Source organism: Bos mutus, chromosome X (assembly GCF_027580195.1).
Source record: "Bos mutus isolate GX-2022 chromosome X, NWIPB_WYAK_1.1, whole genome shotgun sequence".
In the NCBI taxonomy this organism is placed as follows: Eukaryota; Metazoa; Chordata; class Mammalia; order Artiodactyla; family Bovidae; genus Bos; species Bos mutus.
The window spans coordinates 88229172-88253193 of NC_091646.1; the positions used below are offsets into that span (position 1 = coordinate 88229172).

The 24022-nt window shown below is 41.4% G+C and overlaps 1 protein-coding gene across 1 annotated transcript in view; it reads right to left on the reverse strand.

The window, feature by feature from the left end:
- Positions 1-1213: 1213 nt before the first annotated feature.
- Positions 1214-24022, reverse strand: part of MAOA (monoamine oxidase A) — an 83554-nt gene continuing 60745 nt past the window's right edge. The window contains exons 7-15 of the mRNA XM_005891517.2: positions 21638-21787; positions 20862-21021; positions 19888-19984; positions 14909-14962; positions 8699-8756; positions 7399-7496; positions 5167-5278; positions 4859-4921; positions 1214-4672 (exon numbers count right to left, since the gene is read on the reverse strand). Of these exons, the coding sequence (XP_005891579.2) occupies positions 4526-4672; positions 4859-4921; positions 5167-5278; positions 7399-7496; positions 8699-8756; positions 14909-14962; positions 19888-19984; positions 20862-21021; positions 21638-21787 (939 nt within the window). The 3' untranslated portion in view covers positions 1214-4525. The remainder of the gene's footprint in view (positions 4673-4858; positions 4922-5166; positions 5279-7398; positions 7497-8698; positions 8757-14908; positions 14963-19887; positions 19985-20861; positions 21022-21637; positions 21788-24022) is intronic.

The following is a 24022-nucleotide window of genomic DNA, read 5'->3' on the forward strand; positions in this document are numbered from 1 at the left end:
GTTTGAATCACTTCCAGGGTAACTTCCAGTTTTATTTTTCTTCCACATAAACAGTGCAGAATGCCATCTTTAAAGGCAATTTCCTTACCTAACATGGATAGGTTCACATAGATAGCTCCATTCTATCTGTAAAACCAAAGCTCAAGTCCATAATATCTTTTACCTGACAAAGGGCAACTCTGTTTTTGGATGGTGTAGAGTATCCATACTGTGGGTACCCCTGCCTGGACTCCCTTGGCTGCTGGGAATCTAGGCTGAGCTCGGTTCACAACAGCAGTTCCTCATCCAACATAACAACCCTTCCCAGCTCTGTTCTGCTTTTCAGTTGCTTATTAGTGTCCAACTCTCTGTGACCCCATGGACCACAGCCTGTCTGTGGGATTCTCCAGGCAAGACTACAGGAGTTGGTAGCCATTTCCTTCACCAGGGGATCTTCCTGACCCAGGGACTGAACCTGCGTCTCTTGCTTAGCAGGTGGATTCTTTACCGCTGAGTCACCTGGGAAGACTCCAGAGGGAAGCCAGTGAAGAGATACAGAAGCCAGACCCCCTTGCCTCAATGGGGGATGATTCTAAAGGGCCCTTTCAGCTCCCTCTTAAGATCTGCTGAGGCCCTGGCTGCAACTGCTTTGTGGGTCAACTCCTGCCCAACCCTGCCTTTTTCACCCCCTTATGTGTATTTCCTGAGAGTCATCCCCAATTAACTTTCTGCCCTGACTCTACATCTCAGAGTCTGTTTCTAGAAAACCTAACTTAAGTCAAGGAGTGAACTGAGATACAGAAAGGCTGAGTGACTCGTCCTGCCATATAGATAGGCAAGCACAGAATTCTGGCAACAAATGCATAAATGACATAATGCTGACAAAAAAAGAATCCTTGAGAACCATCAAGGTCAACCCACCCTTTTCCAGATGGGGAGACTGAGGCAGAGAACCAAGGCATTTCTTCAAGGAATCATAAGCTAATTAAGTGAGAAAGCTCTGATCAAACTCCACATCTTTTGTGGCCCAGTTGGGCAGATAATATTCTTGTGTTTAATCAGCTTCCAGGAAACCTTGAAAAAATCCAACTCAAACTGAACTTTGAGAATTTGGTGTCCATACCAGGTGGCTTTTTAAGCTCATCCTTCATGGACAACACTTCACTGTAACCTCCTGCTATAAGAAGCCATTTAACGTTCAAGCCATCACCTAAATAGAGGAGCCAGGTCTGAATCAGAGGTGATAGTGCACTTTATTAACAAACAAAACAATACCAGACAGGCAAAACCGTACTGCAGTGTCAATACATACACGTGTACTCCCACGTATAACACTGGGGCACATTTCAGACAGAACAGTAGGCACCAAGTTCACAGACTAAACATGGTTCACAATCCTTCAATACTGCGTCTTCAGGCTGATATACATCCTTATTTAAAAGCTGTGAAAAGAAGGTTAACTTTTCAAATCTCATTCTTAACCTTACTATTGAGTGAGGCTGACAGCCTTCCAAACTGTGAAGCAGGTGACTGAACAGGGCCAGGCTTGATCAGCTGCTTAAACTGACTTGAGAGCAGGTGGAAGAGAAGACCTGTTGCATCTCGGGATTGGATCACCTCATGTATGTGGGAAAGTTCTCAGCTGCCATTTCACCCATAGGCACCACCTGGGCTGGCATTCATTTTTAATAATCTGTAGCTTAACAGGGTTGATCTAATTCGGATGAATTAAAGGGTTCGCTAAAAAGTTTGAGAAGAGGGTAAATCCCATATTCTGGGAGTCCTTCGACATGTGAGACATGTTAACTATGTTAACAACTTGATGACTGTTAAAACTGTTGTCAGTTAAATTTGTCAGCATTTCCCCAGAGGTGTGTCAGAACCAAGTTAATCAGTAAGCAAACAGAAATAACTGAAATAGATCAGGGATGTGATTTCTCAAAGCACTTTGGTATAAAATGCAGCAAGTTCTTACATATTAGGGCATATCCAAGACAATACCAAAACTCTCAACTTAGCTAAAATGCTTTTCAATTGCAAGGTATAGACTGGCAGAAAATCCTGCTCTTTGCTCTCAGGATGTAATTTTGGATTTACAATAAGGTTAATTATGTAATAAACTTGGGTTGGTTCCTCTGGCAATCTTTAATTCCCATTCAATAAAAAAATAGACAGCAGATTAGATTAAGAGTTACTGGGAGATAATAGAAATAAGGATGTGACATGAATACCGAATATGGGAGAAGATAGAAGCAGCAGTAGACTCTTCAGCTTTGAAACAACTGTGCGGCATTTAGAACAGGGGCAAAGACGATGGTATCACTCTATTAAAAATGGTATCACTCTATTACAAATGGCATACTCTATTATAAAAGTATAAAATAATCCAGAGACAGAACGGTTGACAGGATTAATTCTAAAAAAGGAATCTGAATCTAGCTTATGTACTAAATGTGTGGAAGTGACTCCATCAAAATTTTAGTTGATTTAAATATTTTTGCACACAAAGAACAAGCTTCAGCTAGCTAGAAACTTCATTTAAAATGAAATGCCTCATTCATCAATGATGCAGAATATTACTGGGTATCTACCACCTGGGTAGCTGAGTCCACAGAATCTTCTGAATCTTCTCGACTGCTTTATTTGATCACATCTGTGCTGATTTTCATATGTGTGTGTGTGTGTGTGTGTGTGTATACACTTTATGGCTGAAACTTTTGGGTTTTTTAAAAAATCTGACAGTTTTTTTTTTGTTTGTTTTTTTGCCACATGGGGCAGCTTGCAGGATCTTAGTTCCCCAACCAGGGATCAAACCCTGGACCTGGTGGTGAAAGCACAGAGTCTTAACCTCTGGACCGCCAGGGAACTCCCCCAACAGTTTTTAAAATGGGAAAGATAAGAGGCGAGTACTGTTCTGAACTCACATTTCTCCTAAGATAAACTTAGTCTTCATATATAAAATCATTCAATTTCATGTCTTTTATAAATCTTAATAATGAAAACAAGTGAGGTTATAACAAGAGCCCTAATTTCCTTTCTGTGCTTGATTAGTCTCATGAAATAACAATCAGAAATTTGTCATGTGCATTTCAGTACTTATTTGAGAGAAACTGGCATGGTGGTATTACTCAAAGGTAACCATGTGGAAGTGCTTCCCTGGTGGCACAGTGGTAAAGAATCTGCCTGCAATGCAGGAGACAGAGGTTTGATCCCTGGGTCAGAAATATCCCCTGGAGAAGGAAACGGCAACCCACTCCAGTATTCTTGCCTGGAAAATCCCATGGACAGAGGAGCCTAGTGGGCTACAGTTCATGGGGTGACAAAGAGTCAGACACGACTGAGCCAGTAAACAACAATAACAAACCATGTAAAAACATAATTAACAGATCTGCCTGATTTTATTATGGCTGTAGAAAAAAAGAAAAGAAAAAAATATCTGCCACTAGGGGCCTTCAGAAGGGTCTACCCGAAGAAAGGAAAATACTGCTTCCTTGGAATTGGCAGAATGTTATCAAGGACAATGGGCCAAGTAATGTCTAGCCACCTTCCAGGAGGATGCGAAGAAGCCTACTGTAGTTGGTCTCACGAGGAGCGAAACAGGGAGCTCTCCTGGGGAACAGTCTTGCTACTATTTTGCTCATCTAGGGAGCTACATACCAGTCACAGCAAATCAATTTAAACATCCCTTGGTAAACACTGTCCTCTTTAAGAAAAAGGGGAAAAATGCAAACAAACTATCATGAAGACTAGATGTCTAGAAGTTTAGTTTAGTTTTAGTGTTAGTAGCTCAGTTGTGTCCAACTCTTTATGACCCCATGGACTGTAGCCTGCCAGGCTCCTCTGTCCATGGAATTCTCCAGGCAAGAATACTAGAGTAGATTGCCATGCTCTCCTCAAGGGGATCTTCCTGACCCAGGGATCAAACCTGGGTCTCCTACATTGCAGGCAGATTCTTTGTGGTCTGAGCTACCAGTGTCTAGAAACTTCACAGGAATTAGAAGTGGTCAGGAGATCCCTGAGACAGCAGCCCACAAGATGTTGTGGTCTGAGGGCCTGAACTCTACCTCCACTGCTTTCCCTTATCCAAAGTGGGGGCTGCTCACCCAGGAAGTTTCGAGTCTCTGGGCCTACACTTTATCCTTTGCTAAGAACTTCGAAGGACAGTCACAGGCTGGGCTTTAATCTACTCAACCTCTACAGAGAGAAAGTTAAATGCTTCATTCCTGTGATCATCAGGTATTTTATGTTAAAGGGGAGAAAAATAGGACACAGAAACTGTTTCTCATGAGCATGTCAACTTTAACTTCTTGATGTTAAGAAATTGATCACAGGTTATTTTTCTACCAATCAACACGAGCTGGTCTACAGACAAATCACAAGATGGAGCTTGATCTTCTGGAAATTAAGGAGGTCATACACTGAGATTAAACTGAGGGGTTAAATCAGTTCACTTAAAGATGATCTGATTGCACGGCTGTTCTATGGGTCAGCAATTTGCTTTTGATGATACCAGGGAAGGATAAGCAAAAAGCATGAAGCCAAAACTTCAGGATCGGCTTAGCAGCCTGAATCTGTACATCACAAACCACAGGGCAGTTATCGATGTGGAAAACCCAACAATCTTCAGCAGGCCTGATACGGAAGGCAGGTTTCTCTCCCAGAAGCTGGGGGTGATCTCTACAGCTGGAACATCCTGGATGAATGAACATAGATCGTTAGCAAAAAAAACTCTTGCAGGAATAAGGAGTGGTAAAATATATCTGTAAAATCAGTATCTGGATCTGCCCTGGAGAGTGGCATCTACAAAGACATCAGAGGCTAGAAGTTGAGATTTTTATATGCGATTCCTGGTCTATAGAGATGGAGCTACCAAACTTACTTCAGCTTCAGGTTCTTGGATCCAGATATCTTTGGCAGACAGCTTCCCCAAAGCATTCAAAACCTGAAAGAAACAAAAAAGAAAAAGAAAAGACCTGAAAGAAAGTGGCCATGGTATTATGAGGTTCTGTACTTTCGACAGATTCAAGGCCCTGCTGGCCACAGATGAGCCTCATGAGTGGAGTGAGGGGCAGAGAAGTGGACATCTATTAATAGATAGATGATCAGTGGCACGATCTGGAAAGACCAGATGACAACTACGTCAGTGGACTCAAGAGGGAGAGCCAGCCATTCGGCTTCCTGTCTTACCTCTCTAGCTGCCCGTTCACCAGCCTCTACTGCTCCTTCCATATAACCGCTCCATTGTGTGGCAGTCTCCGTGCCAGCAAAGTAAATCCTGCCTACAGGTTGGCGAAGAACCCTTCAAGGGAACAGAGAGGTCACACAGTTACCTGGGAAGGCGCTGAGGGTAAATGAGCTAATCGTGGCCCTCACCTAAAACCCCACAGAAGACAAGGAAGCCCAAATTGTTTCCAAAACTCCTATGCAACTCAGCCAAAGGTGAAAGGCTCCTCCTTGTTTCCTGGGTCTGCACCAAAGGATCTGAGCTTTCAAGCCAGAGAGAATCAGGATATGAGATCATCAATCGCTAAAGATAATGAGACCTTTTTCTAGCTAGCTAGAATTAAAATGTAAGAACATACATTAAGTCCACACTCAGATTCATTTGCTGCATGTTTCCTATTTGCAGTCCATTCTGCTACCTACAGTAAGGGGTGTGTTCTTCATGAGATCTCATCTGACTGCCGGGAAGAACAATGGTGGTGAGTGGGAAGACAGGAAGAGGAACTCATTTCTAGCAAAGGAGAGATCCAAAGGATTATGTGTCTATCTTCTTCAAAAACAACCTCTGGGAGTTTGGGGTTAGTAGATGCAAACTGTTACATATAGAATGGATGGACAACAAGGCCCTATTGTAAAGCTCAGGGAGCTATACTCAATGTCCTGGGATAAACCATACTGGAAACAAATATAAAAAAGAATATGTAAAATGCATAACTGAGTCACTTTCCTGTATGGAAGAAATTAACACAACACAGTAAATCAACTACAATTAAAAACAAACAAACAAACAAACAAACCTCTGTACAATTAGCTTCTATGGATGTATCCAGAGACTGGCTGAGGGTAGTGAAATGGGCTTTCTCTTACAGAGAGGTCTTGGTGAAAAGAACCACGGAAAGGCTGGGCTGAATGAGCCACTGTCCCCTCCTACCTTGTTGGCTTTGATTCTTACAGCCACTTGCATGAAATCTCCTAAACCGTGTACCTCCACCCCAAAGGACTTCACCTCAACCTGCCGTCACGCCTTTTTCCAACTCAGGAATCCTTGGCTTCATCTATCCCTGATCCTAGTCCCATCTCCTAGACTTCTACTTTGATTCCAGAACCACTCCAGTTCATCAATACTGTTATCACTAACAAAGGCTATTCATTCTCGGCTTGAGATTTGACAGAAATAGCCAACACTAACTGCCCTTTGGAAAAGGAATTGTAAAAAGCACCCAAGATCTAAATAGGGTTCCCCATGAACCGTTTAATCTTGCATCAGATATTGATGACTTTCACTGAAATACTACACGTGTCTATTGAACTCAAATCATTGCGTAATTAATAATTCAATTAAGAAAAACAAATGAAAAGCTCATATAAGGAAAGGATTATTAACAAACCCTTATTCCTTCTCTGTGGACACACATGACCTTGAGTTAACATTTTAGGTCTGTTCCTCTAGAAACCTGATGAAGGCATGAGGCCATATATGTTACCAGGCAACTGCTGCTTATGGTAAAAATGGTTGTCCTCCACCCCCTCACTGGTAACTTGTATCTAGGCTGGGAAAACTCATAAATTGCAAATATCTGGAAAGAGTCTAAATATCTGGGAAATGTTTGGGCTTTCTTGAGCATGCTGCCTCTTGTAACTGGGCATATCCTTTGTGGAGATCCTAGATACTGCCTATGAGGCTGTTTTAAGACACAAAGGCTCCTGTGAGCTAAGGGGTTTCTAAGCTAAGGTGAATTTTCCCATCTTGTGCGCATGTCAACTGCTCACACCTTAGCCGTACACAGTGAGATGCTTCCCCATGATGTCTGATGCTGCTCTGCTGGCAAGACATCTTTAGCCCATGTCCTTTTCTGTAGATTGGTGCCCAGGAGCCTAGGGTAGTTGTGCAAGACTAAATGTTTAGTTGAGCTCAAGAAGGCTCCTTGGAGGACATTGCAGCTTGCAGGATTCTCACGTGTACCAGTGACTCCTGAATTCCTCACCAGTGCTCTGCAATTGTTCTATGTGCTGCCAGGCACTGTTCTACATATGGACATACTTCTTTTCCTATGGACACCTAGAGAATACAAACTATCTGGGACATTACATATAGGAATGCTGATTCCTGTTTCTAAAATCCCCACTGAGCTTGGCTTATCTAGCTTTAAGCTTGGCACACGTCTTGTATCCATTGGTACAGTGTTTGGGTAGTACCTTCCGTATTGAGTCATGATCCCCGGGGGGAAGTAGGCAGTGTAGCAGCCTCCGGAGTACTGCTCCTGACACCAGTTCTTCTCTTCATAGTGCACTGGCTGCAGTTCAGGGGGAGAAAATTTCAAAGTGAAGACAAAGCTGAAATGCTGCCAGTCAACAATTAAGGCTCTTATGTGCTTTACTGTAACAAAACGTTTAAAGTTTATTTTTTTAAAGTAGTCCTGTTTTTCTAACTTAAGGGGAAACATGACAGTACCAAGTAATGGCCTTTTGTGAGGTACCAACAGACAAAACACGTACACTTTGACTTTCTCAACCTCTTGCCTAGGAGAGACAGGAAGTATCCCAATATCTGGAAAAGAGGGTATCTCTATGTGGATTTTGAAGTCTTTAAGACTCTATCAACAATCAGGTTCTGGAAGGGTTTGCTCAAATCTCTGCATTCTTTAAATAACAGACCTTACTTCCCTATCTACCAGGGCATTACTGCTAAAAAAGGGGTGGGGGGTAGAAGGGAGAAAGTAGAAGGAAAGCATAGTGTCTAAGAAAAAGGCTTTTTTCAGAACCACTTCTCTCAGCTGGAAATGTGAATGATGGGAATACTATTAAAAAGAGGACACTTAAAGACGAAAAATATTTCCCAAGGGACGTGAGAGGACCTTCTCTGATTTCCCTAACACATTCTGCAAGTTTAGTCTTCCAACAGTTCAGAGAAAATCCCCTGGAAGAGCCCCCCGCTCTCTGCTAGGGTCTTTAAAAATAATTTCATCCTCTTAATTGCTTTCAGTGGTAGATTGAGAGCACCGAAATTCCTAAATGAAGTGTAAATTGAGTCTGCAGATGGAAAAACAAATTAGTATGACTTTGACCTGGGCAGAGAGTCCAGATTCAGTCTATCTTATCAAGTATATACTACTGTGTCTGCATCAACAAATAATGATATAGCTGGGATTTTATTTGGCAGTGATCAGTTGACGCTGACAAGAGGGCAGGGCCTCTGTTCCAGGGACTGATCTCAGTCACCCTGGAGATAATACCTGCAGCTTCTGCCTCTCATTACTCCTGGCTGCCAGTTATCCAGCGAGCATTTAAACAGCCCAAGGAACTGCTGCATCAGAAATTGCATGCACCGACAGCAGCATTTTAATGGCCCTTTGTGACTGCTGAAGTTAATCCTCCAGTAAGCATATCCCTTTATACTCTCTTCATAAGACTGTCAGGAAACCAGAATCTGCTTTGCTTTACCACTCAGAGCAAACAGAGCAGAACCTGCTAGGGATTAAAGATGGGGATTTCTTACATGTAAAGCTTCTTGAGATCCTAGCACTTTGGCGTACAGTTCACAGATTTTTCTTTTCCTATAAAAAAAAAAGAACCAAAGAATGTGAAGGAAGTAATGACTGATGAGTATGGAATAAACACAGTGAGTTCCAGGGTTCTTGCAATGAACCAGATTTATTAAGTGAAAAATTAAAATCAATGGCCTTCAGTCACTACACTGAATGACCAGTTCCTTGAATCTCTGCCCTCAAATTAACCCTCTTTTTCCTGACACAGTTATGTGCTTTGAAGATTCAACCAACTGTTCTCTTTTACATTTTTGCCTCTTCCACTACCTACTACCATATCTTTTCAAGATTAAAATGGAGAAAATGAGATTGAATTAAATTCAGTTTTAGGAATTGATTCTAAGTTACTATTTGGAAATATGCAAAATTCTAAATCCCTTTTATAAGTCTATAGTAAGTATGATGTGTCTTTTAACTATCCTATGTTTATGTTTTAAATATCTACCAACATATAAAGCTCAGTTAATCTTTTAAATATAACATAACACATGCTATACTAGGAGAGGCCTATGGTCATTCCAGGGTAGTAATCTGTCACTTGTCAGAATGGTCTGTGGACACAGTACTGGGTCCTAAGGGCATGGAGGAGCAGTGGGCATGATGTGTTATGTGATATTACCTTAAAACAGTCTCTGACCACCCTCATAATTCACTGTGCAAATGACCAGCACAGAACATGGCACATACTGTATCTTAAAAATCAGTAGTTTTATTCATCTAAGCACTTCTTTAAAAAAAAGATTACCATTAATTTATTTTTATTTGGCCATGCCATTTGGCCTGCAGGATCTTAGTTCCCCAACCAGGGACTGAACCAGAAGTTAAAGCATTGAGTCCTAACCACTGGACTGCCAGAGAATTCCCTATCTAAGCACTTCTTGAAACAGATACATTTTAAACTCACAATCACTCTTGGTAAAGTTTAAAAGCTCTAATTTACTAAAATTACCCATTTTAGAAATGAATAGGTCTGTTTTAGAAATTGTTTAAACAGGTTAACACTGATCCAGTTATACACGTTAGGTATTTATCTTTTTTAGTCTTTATATAGGTTAAATATTGAAAGTGCTTCAAAATACTTTCTTATACACTAATAAATGACTGGAAAAAATTGCTAAAAATGTCATACAGGGTTTAATTCAAATCTGTAAGATAAGCATTAAAAGCTAAAGAGACAAATGGTAAAAAAAATATTGGGGGGAAGGAAGGAGGTAAGGGAAGGTTATAGTTATTAGAAATAAATTTTAAAAGATGCCAATTTCATGTTGCCAGTTACAATAGAAAACAAGTGTTCCCAATTTCACAGGTGTTCCCAATGTCTCTGAATAATGTTGGACAAAGTGTAACTTTATACATTTACCTGAAGGCTCACACTTATATGATTTATACAACTCCTAGAGTTTCCATCCCGTGGCTATAGTAGTAAATCAAGAGAAGGAGGCGGAATGATAGATGCTGTTTACTGATACCACTTTACCATGGAAGGTTTTAAGGGAGAGACAAATGCCACTTCTGAGGTGATGTCACACATCATGAGATAGCTATTTAAGTTCCAGTACAGGCAGGCAAGATTCACTGTCCTTCAAGGAGCTGTTCATACTACAGCTCAATAATGACAAAGGAAAGGCAGAACTGGAAGAAGTCTCAAGACTACTGTGTACCTGTCTGTCTCTCTCTGTGTAATCCAAGCCATTCATTTCAGACATGAAGAGACTGAGGCTCAGTGTGCTCAAGAGACTAGCTCAACATCACTCAGCTCATTAATGGCAGGGTCAAGGGTATACTCTCCTGAGCATCCCACCTGTAGTAAGTGCTCAATAAAAATTTACTGAATCAAAATCCATCCTCAGTCCAGTGTGGTACCCTCTTTTCTACTCTATGATATGACCAATTCTTACCTACTTCACAAGAGTGTTACAAGAAATAATTCTGATATTTTGAGTCAATAAGAAAACAAAAATATTGACAATTGTTATCCTGAAAACTTAACAATGCTTCATTTACTTTAGGTACATGTAATAACATCTTTGTTAAAACAGAGTGAACTCTAAAATGTAATCAAACTACTCTATAGTTAACTTTTCATTCAAGAACAGTAAACCAGTTATCATAGAAATTTGTCATTATTGACTGTATTTCACATTATTAAATGAGTCAATGATGAGTTCTAATAAACACATAGGAAATTATCTTCTCTATCCCTTCCTCCCATTAATATAAAAATTTTTAGAAAAGTTATATAAGATAAGGATGGTACAACAATGCACTGGTTGCTTAGCTAGGCTCTAAAAATAACAGAACATACTTTAAATGATGTACAAAAGAAGTCATTGTGCAAGTTGGATATACGTACTGGTTTCTAAACCTGGCTGCTCATCATAATTACTCAAAAGGCTTGTTAAAATATGCAAATACTCAGGCCCCACCCCTAACCTACCAAATCAAAATCTATCAGCCTCAGAAAAAATATATTTTCCAAACATCCTTTGGGAAATGTTGACGTAGTTTGTTCTGGGAACTATTACTTGAGTCAATGACATTCAGAATTCCAAGTGGTTTTGCCTTATAAAAACTTTTGAGAAGTTTAGCCACTATGTGGAATCAAAACCAAATGTCTACATCCAGGCTGGTATTTATTTTACTATTAATAAGGAGGGAAGGCAGGAAATCCAAAAGAAAATGTCAAGCTTAGTATGACATAATGAAAAAAAATACACATTAGATGCTATTCGTGACTTTGTCACAAGCTGGCTATGGAGCCTTGAACAAATCATTCCCCATCGCCAGACCCCCAACTTCTTCCTCTATTGAGTGAGTAGGCAGACACTAAAATAGTTCCCCTTTCCTGACATCAAATCTCATGGTTGCTCAAATAAACAAACCCATGTGCAATTGTGGGAACGTCTGCGGCCTTTCCCTAACTTGCAAAGTCATCAAAGTAACTCTTAAAGCAAGGTCTGCTAGTTGATTTGCTGCTTCATTTTTAAATCAAATGCAGAGAGAAGTATATATTTGCACGCACACCCTCTTCAAAAGCTAACAAAGGATTTAGGGTTATCCCTGTCGTAATGAAAGGGTTTGCATAACTCAATGAAGCTATGAGCCATATCATGCAGGGCCACCCAAGATGGAAGGGTCATAGTGAAGAGTGTTGAGACAATGTGGTCCACTGGAGGAGGGAATGGCAAACCACTCCAGTATTTTGACTGTGAGAACCCCATGAATATTATGAAAAGGCAGAAAGATATGACACCAGAAGATGAGCACCCCCAGGTTGGAAGGTGTCTAATATGCTACTGGGGAAGAGTAGAGGGCAGTTACTAATATCTCCAGAAAGAATGAAAGAAGAAGCTGGGACAAAGCAGAAATGATGCTCAGTTGTGGATGTATCTGGTGGTGAAACTAAAGTCCAATGCTGTAAAGAACAATATTGCACAGGAACCTGGAATGTTAGGTCCATGAATCAAGGTAAATTGGATGTGGTCAAGCAGGAGATGGCAAGAGTGAACATCAACATCTTAGGAATCAGTGAACTAAAATGGACAGGAATGGGCAAATTTAATTCAGATGACCATCATATCAACTACTGTGGGCAAGAATCCCTTCAAAGAAATGGAGTAGCCCTCATAGTCAACAAAAGAGTCTGAAATGCAGTACTTGAGTGCAATCTCAAAAACGACAGAATGATCTTAGTTCGTTTCCAAGGCAAACCATTCACCATCACAGTAATCTAATCACAGTAAGTCTATGACCCAAGCAGTAATGCTGAAAGAGGAATAGTTCCATGAAGACCTACATGACCTTCTAGAACTAACACCAAAAAAAGATGTCCTTTTCATCATGTGGGGGTTGGAATGCAAAAGTAGGAAGTCAAGAGATACCTGGAGTAACAGGCAAGTTTGGCCTTTGGAGTACAAAATGAAGCAGGGCAAAGGCTAACAGAGTTTTGTCAAGAGAACACACTGGTTATAGAAAACACCCTTTTCCACCAATACAAGAGATGACTCTATGCATGGACATCACCAGATGTAATCAGATTGATTATATTCTTTGCAGCCAGAGATGGAGAAGCTCTATACAGTCAGCAAAAACAAGACCAGATCTGACTATGGCTCAGATCACGAGCTCTATAAGGGGCAAAATTCAGACTTAAATTGAATAAACTATGAAAAACCACAAGGCCATTCAGGTATGATCTAAATCAAATCCCTTATGATTATACAATGGAGGTTATGAATAGATTCAAGGGATTAGATCTGGTAGAGAAAGTGCCTGAACAACTATGGAGAGAAGTTTGTAACATTGGACAGGAGGCAGTAACCAAAGGCACCCCCAAGAAAAATAAATGCAAGAAGGCAAAGTGGTTGTCTCTGGAGGCTTTACAAATAGCTGAGGAAAAAGAAAAGTGAAAGGCAAGTGAGAAAGGGAAAGATATACCCAACTGAATGCAGAGTTCCAGAGAATAACAAGGAGAGATAAGGTCTTCTTAAACGAACAATGCAAAAATAGAGGAAAACAACAGAATGGGAAAGACTAGGTATCTCTTCAAGAAAACTGGAGACACCAAGGGAACATTTCATGCAAGGATGGGCATGATAAAGGACAGAAATGGTAAGGACCTAACTGAAGCAGAAGAGATTAAGAATAGGTGGTAAGAATACACAGAAGAATTATACAAAAAAGGCCTTAATGGCCCAGGTAACCATGATGATGTGGTCACTCAACTAGAGCCAGACATCCTGGAGTGTGAAGTCAAGTGGGCCTTAGGAAGCATTGCTATGAACAAAGCTAGTGGAGGTGATGGAATTCCAGCTGAGCTATTTCAAATCCTAAAAGATGATGCTGTGAAAGTGCTGCACTCAATATGCCAGCAAATTTGGAAAACAGCAGTGACCACAGGCCTGGAAAAAGTCATTTTTCATTGCAATCCTAAAGAAGGGTAATGCCAAAGAATGTTCAAACTACCATACAATTACACTCATTTCACTTGCTACTAAGGTTATGCTCAAAATCCTTCAAGCTAGTCTTCAGCAGTACATGAACTGAGAATTTCCAGATGTACAAGCTGGATTTAGAAAAGGCAGAGCAAATTGCCAACATCTGCTAGATCATAGAGAAAGCAAGGGAATTCCAGAAAAACATCTGCTTCATTGACTCCACTAAAGCCTTTGACTGTGTGGATCACAACAAACTGTGGAAAATTCTTAAAGAGATGGGAATATCAGACCACCTTACCTGTCTCCTGAGAAACCTGTGTGTAGGACAAGAAGCAACAGTTAGAACCAGACATGGAACAATGGACTGGTTCCAAATTGGAAAAGGAGTATGATAAGGCTGTGTACTGTCACCCTGTTTATTTAACTTATATGCAGAGTACATCATGCGAAATGCTGGACTGGATGAATCCCAAGCTGGAACCAAAACTGCCAGGAGAAACATCAACAATCTGAGATATGCAGATGATACCACTCTAATGGCAGAAAATGAAGAGGAACTAAAGAGCCTCTTGGTGAGGGTGAAAGAGGAGAGTGAAACAGCTGACTTGAAACTCAACATTCAAAAAACTAAGACCATGGCATTTGGTCCCACCACTTCATGACAAATAGAAGGGGAAAAAGTGGAAGTAGTGACAGATTTTATTTTCTTGGACTCCAAAATCACTGTGGATGGTGACTGCAGCCATGAAATTAAAAGACGCTTGCACCTTGGAAGGGAAGTCATGACAAACCTAGATGGTATTTTAAAAAGCAGAGACATCACCTTGCTGACAAACATGCAATAGGTTTGAACACCTATGTATGGATCTGCTTTTCAGAAAAAGTACATGTTGGAGAACCTTGGAGATGGAATAAAGGTCATTGGGACTTGGCCTCTTAAGCTTTATTCAGAGCTACCATTTTTAAATGATTTTTCTCCATCCATCTTACTGAGAAACCCTACTTCTCAACCCCTGTAAAACAAACAGAGGTGTAAAACTAAATTAATATATGAACGTGGGAGGCATGAGTCAAAAGGGGGCTAGCAAAATACAAAAAGGTTGATTTGTTGGGATTTTGAGATTAACAGATTATTGCATTTTTCATAATGTTATTATACTGTTGTTAGTGCATCAAGCACAATAAAAAGCTAACCTTTTACGTGTTTCAGATGTAAATTCTTACCTTATATCTTTATGCACTTTAGCGAGGCGGTCAGCTTTTCGAGCGAGGATGAAGCTGGGGAGAGAAATTACGTTTGAATGATTAGGTGACGGTGGTTTATCTTAAGAGTTGTCTCTTCTTTTTAAAGTGTTCTTGCCTATATCTACAGTAATACCCTAAATACAAGCAAGTTCCATTCCAAGAACGCATCTGTAAATCCAATTTTTTCATAAGTCCAACATAGTTAGCCTAGGTACCCAACTAACACAATCGATTATATAGTACTATACTCTACTACTAATAATAAATCTAATAATAATAATACGTAAGTAAGTGTTAGTCGCTCAGATGTGCCCAACTCTTTGTGACCCCATGGACTGCAGCCCACCAGGGTCCTCTGTCCATGAGATTTTCCAGGCAAGGATACTGGAGTGGGTTGCCATTTCCTTCTCCAGGAGATCTTCCCAACCCAGGGGATTGAACCTGGGTCTCTCGCAATGCAGGCAGATTCTTTACCAACTGAGCTACAAGGGAAGCAGGCTTATAATATTTTTCACACAAATAATATATAAAAAACAAACACAGAAAAAAACACTTTTAGTCTTACAGTACAGTACCTAGAAAAGTGCAGGCGTATAGTACAACAGCTGGCATATGGGGCTGGCACCCACGTTTGTATCTTTGAAAGTTCACAACTTGAAGGTTTGTACGTAGGGGACTTACTGTACTCAGCACTAATACTACTCTCCCAACACTCTCCCATTATTTCCATATACTAGAGCAAATGCCAAGCTGTCCTCATCTGCTTCTGGGTCCAAAACCCCTGCCAGGGGTGGGCTCCTAAACAATATATCACTACCTACTCAATATTTTATAGCCAAAGTTCAGTACAGTTCTTGGCATACAGTAGGAAATTGACTATGTAGATGAATTAATGTTGCATTAAATGATGAGCCTGGTAATGACTGTTGCCATCTGTCAAGTTACTTGATAAAAGCTGGAAAAACAAATATCAAAAAGTGCTTGTTGGGAATTCCCCGGTGGTCCAGAAGTTAGGACTTCGAGCTTCCACTGCAGGGGGCACGGGTTCAATTCTTGGTCAGGGATTTAAGATCCCACATGCCAAAGGCATGGCCAAAAAAATAAATAAATAAAGTGCCTGAAGTGGATGCCATGGTGGGCCACCCAGATTCCTCTTCAGGACCAAACACTCATTACCCTCAGCTCACAGCCAAACCCCTCCCTAGCAATTATACTCTGCAGCAGAGAACTGCCTGGTGAAAGGTCCCATCCCTTCTCAGAATGAATGCCAGAGTGCGATGGGTACCAAAGCCTACCACACAATGCAGACACCCAGTGCAGATACCTCTGAAAGGCAATCCTTACTTCGAGGCCTCTGTTGGGACAACACTGGAGCCCAACCGTTCCCTCTGCCCAATCCTGATTCCTTCCCTCCCCCACAGGTAGTATGTGTCCATGTGCTCAGTCACTTCAGTCGTATCTGACTCTGTGAGACCCTATGAACTGTAGCCTGTCAGGCTCCTCTGTCCATGGAATTCTCCAGGCAAGAATACTGGAGTGGGTTGACATTCCCTTCTCCAGGGGATCTTCCCAACCCAGGAATAGAACCTGCATCTCTTGCATCTCCTGCATTGACAGGCTGGTTCTTTACCACTAGCGCCACCTGGGAAGCCCAGGCAGCACTCCACAGAGCAATTCCTGATGAACCTCCTAAACCCAAGTCTCCACCTCCAAGCTGACTTCCTGGGAAACCAGCCTAGCACAGTTCTCAAATTCAGTGACTCAGTAAAACTCAGTTATGATCTGTCTGCTTCCCTTTGATCAAGTAGATTCTACTTATTATGCTATTATTAATTGCTTGTATATTTTAAAGAATGGAATTGTAACAAGAAATCCTTAGCTATACTATGATTAGAAAGCTTGCCAAAAAATCCAAATGAGCCAAAGGACAATGGAGTGATTTCTCCATTTAAGAAAAGTTTTAAAATTGTATTTTTTTGTTATTTTTCTAGACAAAGACAAATAGATCAGGACTGAAAATGCAAGGGATGAAGACAGAAATTTTGTCCTCTCCCTCAATTCCCTCTCCCCCAATTAAACTGTTCCTCAATTTGATTGGCCATTCCTTTAGAGTTGTTATTTGAGATCATTCTGGGAAGCAAAGATATAAAATGCATTTGTGTTCACCCAGAGAACAGTATTTCAGAGGAAGCTGTGGAATCTTTAAGAAATTTGAACCATTGAACTCTGGGAGATATAGTCATGATTTTGCTTGATTTAACTAACACTTTATGTTGTGGCTTGCTGGTAAGGTGAAAGTGAAAGGGAAGTCAGTGGTGTCCGACTCTTTTCGACCCCATGGACTGTAGCCTATCAGGCTTCTCAGTCCATGGGATTTTCCAGGCAATAGTAATGGAGTGAATTGCCATTTCCTTCTCCAGGGGATCTTCCCGACCCAGGCATTGAACCCAGGTCTCCCACATTGTACACAGACGCTTAACAGCTGGTAAGGTGCTAGGTGCTAAGTCACTTCAGTCATGTCTGACTCTTTGTAACCTGGTGGACTGTAGCTCACCTGGCTCCTCTGGAAAGAACATGAGTGGGTTGCATACCCTCCTCCAGGGGATCTTCCCGACCCAGGGATCAAACCCACATCTCTTGCATTGGCAGGCAGGTTCTTTACCACTGCACCACCTGGGAAGCCGTAGTACTAATGATTTTAGTTAAATTTTAGGTGTATGCAACAATTGTATGTGGTATTTCAGTGAAAATCACCAACAGCTGATAGAAGATTAAATGATCTATCTGAAAGCCTTTTAGATCCTGGGTGCTTTTCACAGTTCCTTTTCTAAAGGGCAGTGAGTGTTGGTTCTGTCTGTCAAATCTCAAGTCCTAAATGAAATAACCTCTTTGATCTAACTGTAAGAATGGACAATTATCATCCAACTTTCTTTGGTGTTTTATTGGGGAAATTATACACCCTGGCTTTGGGGTGGGAACATTTCACAGCTCTAAAGTACAAGGTCCTTTCTAGTTTCCAAAGGCAAGTAGTTATCACACACAGTGCTGGGCAATTACAGCATCCCTATCTTCAAGGCTTTCATTGCCTAGAGCAAAGAGCAGGGCAGAGGCAATATAGCTTCAATGCAAGAACAGGGTGGAAGCAATTTTCCAGATAAAACAGATTAGAATATCACTTTCTCAGTGTGTTAGTCGCTCAGTTGTGCCCAACTCTTTGGGACCCCATGGACTGTAGGAGCTGCATAAATAAACCCATTACCATCTAGAAGGCTTCTGCAATCCATGTCCTTGTTGCTGTGCTGTGCTTAGTCACTCAGTCGTGTCCAACTCCTTGCAACCCGTGGACTGTAGCCTGCCAGGCTTCGCTGTCTTTGGGGATTCTCCAGGCAAGAATACTGGAGTGGGTTGCCATGCCCTCTTCCAGGGGATCTTCCCTACCCAGGGATCAAACCCAGGTCTCCCGCACTGCAAGTGGAGACTTTTTACCGTCTGAGCCACCAGGGAAGCCCATATCCTTGTGAATAAAGCTAAAGAAAGCCCAGAACAGCGGATGCCACAGTATTTCATTCCCAGGGCAAGAAAAACATCAATATTCTTTCATCTTCAGTCAGATAGGTCTTGACCAGTAGTCTCTAGAAACCTCTGTCTCAACTTCTTGCTTTTCTTTGGCACATAAAAAGGGACAGCAAACTCCCCAATCTATGTATTTTCTTGCCCAGTGGGGTCGCAGATGAATAGGGTACAATGTTCCTATAATCTTTACATTGTGAGCACCTGCCCTTGCCAGGGAAGCTGGTGCTCTTTCTTACATCTGACAGTGAGAGAAGCAGTTACAAAATGTTTTGCTGAAAAAAAAAAAAAATGTTTTGCTGGCAGTCCAGTAGCAGAGTCTGCTTTCTAAGTCCCTAGGGTCCTGGGTGTGCTCCTTTGGATTTTGTAATTTCCCTTCAATGACACAATGCACATGAGCTTAACTCTCCTGGGGCACAGGGGGAAACCAATGGTCTCCAAAAGTCACTTGACTGCTAGAGAAGCTGTGCTCTTTTATTGCAATGTGCTAGAATAAATACCCCTTTTGTTGGTATTGCTTTGAGGAGGACTAAAAGGTATGACAACTGGGAGGCTACAGCACTCCTTGGAAATTTCTTTGTGGGAGCTCCGATTCCCTCTCTGGACCCCTAGTCTCCAGAGGGAAGAGTAGCTGTGTGAGGCAGGAGAGGAAAAGAGTTCCTCTTCCAGACACAGAACCTCGCCCTGGCACCATTCCTCATGGAAGACAGCCATGGAGTGACTTACTGGAAAAAGTGCCCTACATTCAAGGCCTGGCTGGCTCTCCTTCAAACTGCACTTCATTGGTCATTCATCTTATCTCCCAGGGTAACTGTGAACAAAATTTTCTTTTCTTTTGGCCATGCCACATGGCTTGTGGGATCTTAGTTTCCCGACCAGAGATTGGACCTGGGCCCTTGGCATTGAGCTATTGGAGTCCTAACCGCTGGACCAGCAGGGAATTCCAACAATTAAAATATTAACATTTGCTATGTAGTGCTGTCTAGAATGGAGAGAGGACTAGAGCCCAGAAAACATAACTTTGGAAGGTTGTACAGGACAAAATAGTTCTCGTTCCAGAATGGCTATAAACATTCTGTAGGCAAAGTGGTCTGCCATGCCATCTGTCTAGCTGTATTTTTCACTCTTGTCCTCCACATGTAAGTTTCATGGGGGAAAGTAATCAATGGACACAGGTTCAAAGTGGTGTTCACTTTAGTAAAGTTTCCCAGTGTTCTCGTGCCACTTACTCTATGACTCTAATATTACCAAACATGAAAACATGATATATTGTCTATAGGGTTACTTAGTGTTGCTTGAGCTTGAGTGCAAAACAACGTGCTCTGCTAGTTCCCACACCAAGACACCAACATAGTTTGCAAAATGCAGAACATCCAGGTCTCACTTACCCCATGATAGCAGGCAGTGATCCATCTGGCTTGGTATCATCCAGTGTTATTGAAATTGGAGCTTCCTCATCTTCGATGATCATACAGCCACAGTAATCTTAACCAGAAGAAAAATAATAGAAGATTGAGAAACTTCGTCAGGGATTTAGGAAGGACATTTTAAAGTATATATATATAACTATTTCGCTAAAAGGAAGGCAAAACTTAAACTATTGGTCTTTGCCCTGATCCCAGAAGTTCTTTTCCATTAAATACACTCACTGATTAAACAAGGATGTTTGGTGACCCAGACATATTAGAAAATGACCCATCTCGATGACCTTTACATAAAGGTCAGGTATGATCAATGCATGAGTAAAATTGTAAGATGGCCTTGGAGTTGTGGAATACACAAGAAACAGTAGGGTGTGTTAGAAGGAATCGCCTCTGGGAAACCAGGGAAGAAGTGTCAAGAAGGAATCCTTTTAGGATGAGATGAAGGCTTAGCAACAACCAACACCACATCCGCCCAGACCTTGCCTCATGCCAACACCCGAACAGGAAGTCTCATTGTTACCATTTTATACAGAGGCTGAGGCTGAGAGGTGAAGTGCCACCTGAGGCAACACAGCTAGTAAGCAAGTGGGGCCCAGGAATGTGTGACTTCAAAGCAGCGCTCTTTCACAGTGGTCCTTTGTCTTACTCCGCTCATGAAGAGGAAGTGGTGAGACATATGCCAGGGGCCTGGACAATGTGGCCCTGCAACTGGAGGGCCTGCTGCCTTGCCTCTCACTGCCAGCAAGCACTCTTGGGGCCATTTTGTGTTGCTGGGGACTATGAAGAGATGGACAGACTAAGATTTCTGATCCTTTCTCTACCAACTGGAAACACATCTTTTTCTGTTCAATATGCTCCTACTGAACTGAACTGTATGTTCCTAAAAAAGAGTGCAGTCTTCTCTTAATACAATTTAAACATGAATAAACACAACCTACCCTTTTTCTTCCAAAAGGCCTCCTTGTAATACATCATGCACTTAATGACAGCCCCCATTGGAAGACGCTGTATCAGCTGGTTTCGCTCTGATGGAAGCTCTGGTCTAAAGTGTATCTTGGCGGTCAAAGTTGGTGGGATGGCACTAATGACATACCGGCACTGAAACAAACAGACACAAAATACCATCTCAAACGTGAGTCACAGTCTTTGCAGGGGACATGAAACATCACATTTATCATTTTGAGGGACACTAAGCAGTCACAATGTACAGTATGAGACCACTGTGAGGCAACAACACAGAACAAGGCACATCAACTAAGGCTAATAATTGGAAGACTGAGTCAGAAATATGCCAGCATCAATCATGCCACCGCTTGGATTATATTTGGTTAGAAGCTGCAGAAGACAGAAACATGTTAGTCGCTCAGTCGTGACTGACTCTTTGTGAGCCTGCCAGGCTTCTCTGTCCATGGAATTCTCCAGGTAAGAATACTGGAGTGGGTGGCCATTCCCTTCTCCAGGGGATCCTCCCCACCCAGGGATCGAACCCAGGTCTCTTGCATTGCAGGCAGATTCTTCACCATCTGAGCCACCAGGCTATTAGAGACCTACTTAATATAAGCTCTTTAAATTTTATTTATTTATGGGCCACACCGTGAGGCAGGCAGGATCTTAGTTCTCTAACCAGGGGATGGAACTTGTGTCCCCAGGTCCTAACCACGGGACTGTCAGGGAATTCCCATAATACACATTTCTTTTGACAAAACTGAATTACCTCATAAAGTTCACGATTCAGGGTCTCTACGGTGATGTTTTCACTTGACTGGTCAACATAGGTGACAGGGCTCCTCAGTTTCACCCTGTCCCCTAGGAGTTGCATTATCCGTTCGCTTACTTGACCAGATCCACCTACAAACTTCCGTTCCTACAGGAAAAGGCAGGCAGGGATGGAAATGTGACAAATGCCCCAGGAAGGAAAGCCATATTTACCACTGATTAGAAACCTGTGGAAAAATCACAGGCCATACCTCCACTCTCTACACTGTTAACTGTTAGAAGAACTCATTAGGACAGGGGCAGTCTACCAAGACACCTCAGTCACCATGCTCTATGCAGCTTCATGTGACAAAAAGCTGTTACCAGTTTATGGAATCACAGAATCAGTGGGAAGGGATGAATTGGGAGATTGGGATTGACATTATATATATATAAAATAGATAACTAATAAGAACCTACTGTGTAGCACAGGGAACTCTACTCAATACTCTGTTAAAGGTCTATATGGGGAAACAATCTATTAAAAAAAGAGTGGATACATGTGCATGTATAACTGATTCACTTTGCTGTATACCTGAAACTAACATGACATTGGAAATCAACTATATCCCAATAAAAATTTAAAATCAAATCACAGAATCAGAAGGAAGGTTTCCCTAGACCACTGGCACCTTGACCAAATGCAAATATCAGCAAGCTTCAAATGCTCAAGAGTGCAGTGCATGGAGGGTGTCTGGCGACAGGGAGGATGCTGCGCTTCTCCCAGGGGGAGGCAGTTTCCTTTTTTTTTAAAAAAAGTTGATTATTTTTTCTAGTTTCACTGAGATGCGGATGCAGTTTCTTAACTCCCCTCAGTTTTTTAAAGTCCCAGGCCAGGACTGTCTAGGCGCAACAGGCTCATGGTGCTCTCAAGGATCACCTGGTCATCACCAAAAGATGTTCTAAGAATCTAAATCTCAGCTGTTGAGAACTTTTTGCCAAAAGGCCTGGAAGTTTCCCTGGGAGGACAGAAGAATGAAGGCTCAGCATCTGCCTATTCCTCCAGACACTGTGGACTAGCTTCCTTGAGCAACTCTATAAGACCGTGAGTGCTGCATCCTAGTGCCATCTGCTACGCTCACCACGGAGATGCTTCCAGCTTAATCTAAGGTCAGTCCTTAATACAGTGCATTTTGTAAGAACCAGGGGAATATTTTTAGCCTGCTAGAGACTGATGATTCTTTGAATGATTAGAAATACAAGTAGGCAGACTGAAGCACAGCCCACCATTGTACAATTAGGTACCTTAATCACGTTCCTCCAGAAAGCCTATGCCAGCAACCTCACAATAATTTTTACACTTGGATAACTGGCTATTGTCTTAATGACACCACTACAGCTCCTTATAAAAACATTCCCAAAGTAGTTTAGTTTCATGATCCGTCCATCCTCACAAAACCAGAACCATTTCATTTATAATTTGACCTCTGTTTTCCAAGAGTTACTCTAAATGTTAGTATAGTGGAAAGACCAGGAACTCTTTTCCATCTTCATGTCTAGTATTTGTTGAACTAAACTATTAAAGGATAAATAACCATTAAACTATTAAAGGATAAATCTAAGTTCTTTGTAAAGGTATTGTGATAATGGTTTTACATTCATAATCTGAACTATGCCCTCCAAAAGGTCATGTGGAGTCTGCCCAGAAGTATCTTGGCTCCTCTGAATGAGGGATATAACACAGTACTGTAAAGAAATTATCTTTCAATTAAAAAATAAATTAACTAAATACGTATATATATATATATATATGAAAAAGAAGTGAAGCCGCTCAGTTGTGCCAACTCTTTGTGACCCCATGGATTGTAGCCTACAAGGCTCCTCTGTCCATGGAATTTTCCAGGCAAGAGTACTGGAGTGGGTTGCCATTTCCTTCTTTTATATATATATATAAATTGAGTCAAGATATTTCCAAAGACAAATATAGATTAAAAGGAGTAATATGGGATTTCTAGATGTAAAGGCACTTAAAAAATGCGACTGCCTTATGTTTGCTAAAGCTGAAGGTCAAACTGGCAACCATAAGAACAACTTAGGGACTTCTGATGGTCTCCCAAGGAGAGGAATAATTCACTAAGTAGACAATGACTCTACACCTCATACTATGAAACAGAGCATAAGTTAGAACTAAATTGCTCTCAATTAAACCTTATTCCATTGAGGCATAACATTCTTAGAAAAGAGATACCCATTTTCTTTCACTAAGGGAGAGTCTTGAAATAAAGACTCACAGAGTTTGGAAAACCCGGGAATTAAAATTCTGGCTTTACTACTGGCTTGTTGTGTATCCAACCAGGGAGCCAGATGAGTTACATTCATTAGTAATGGCTGTGGTATCAGTTCA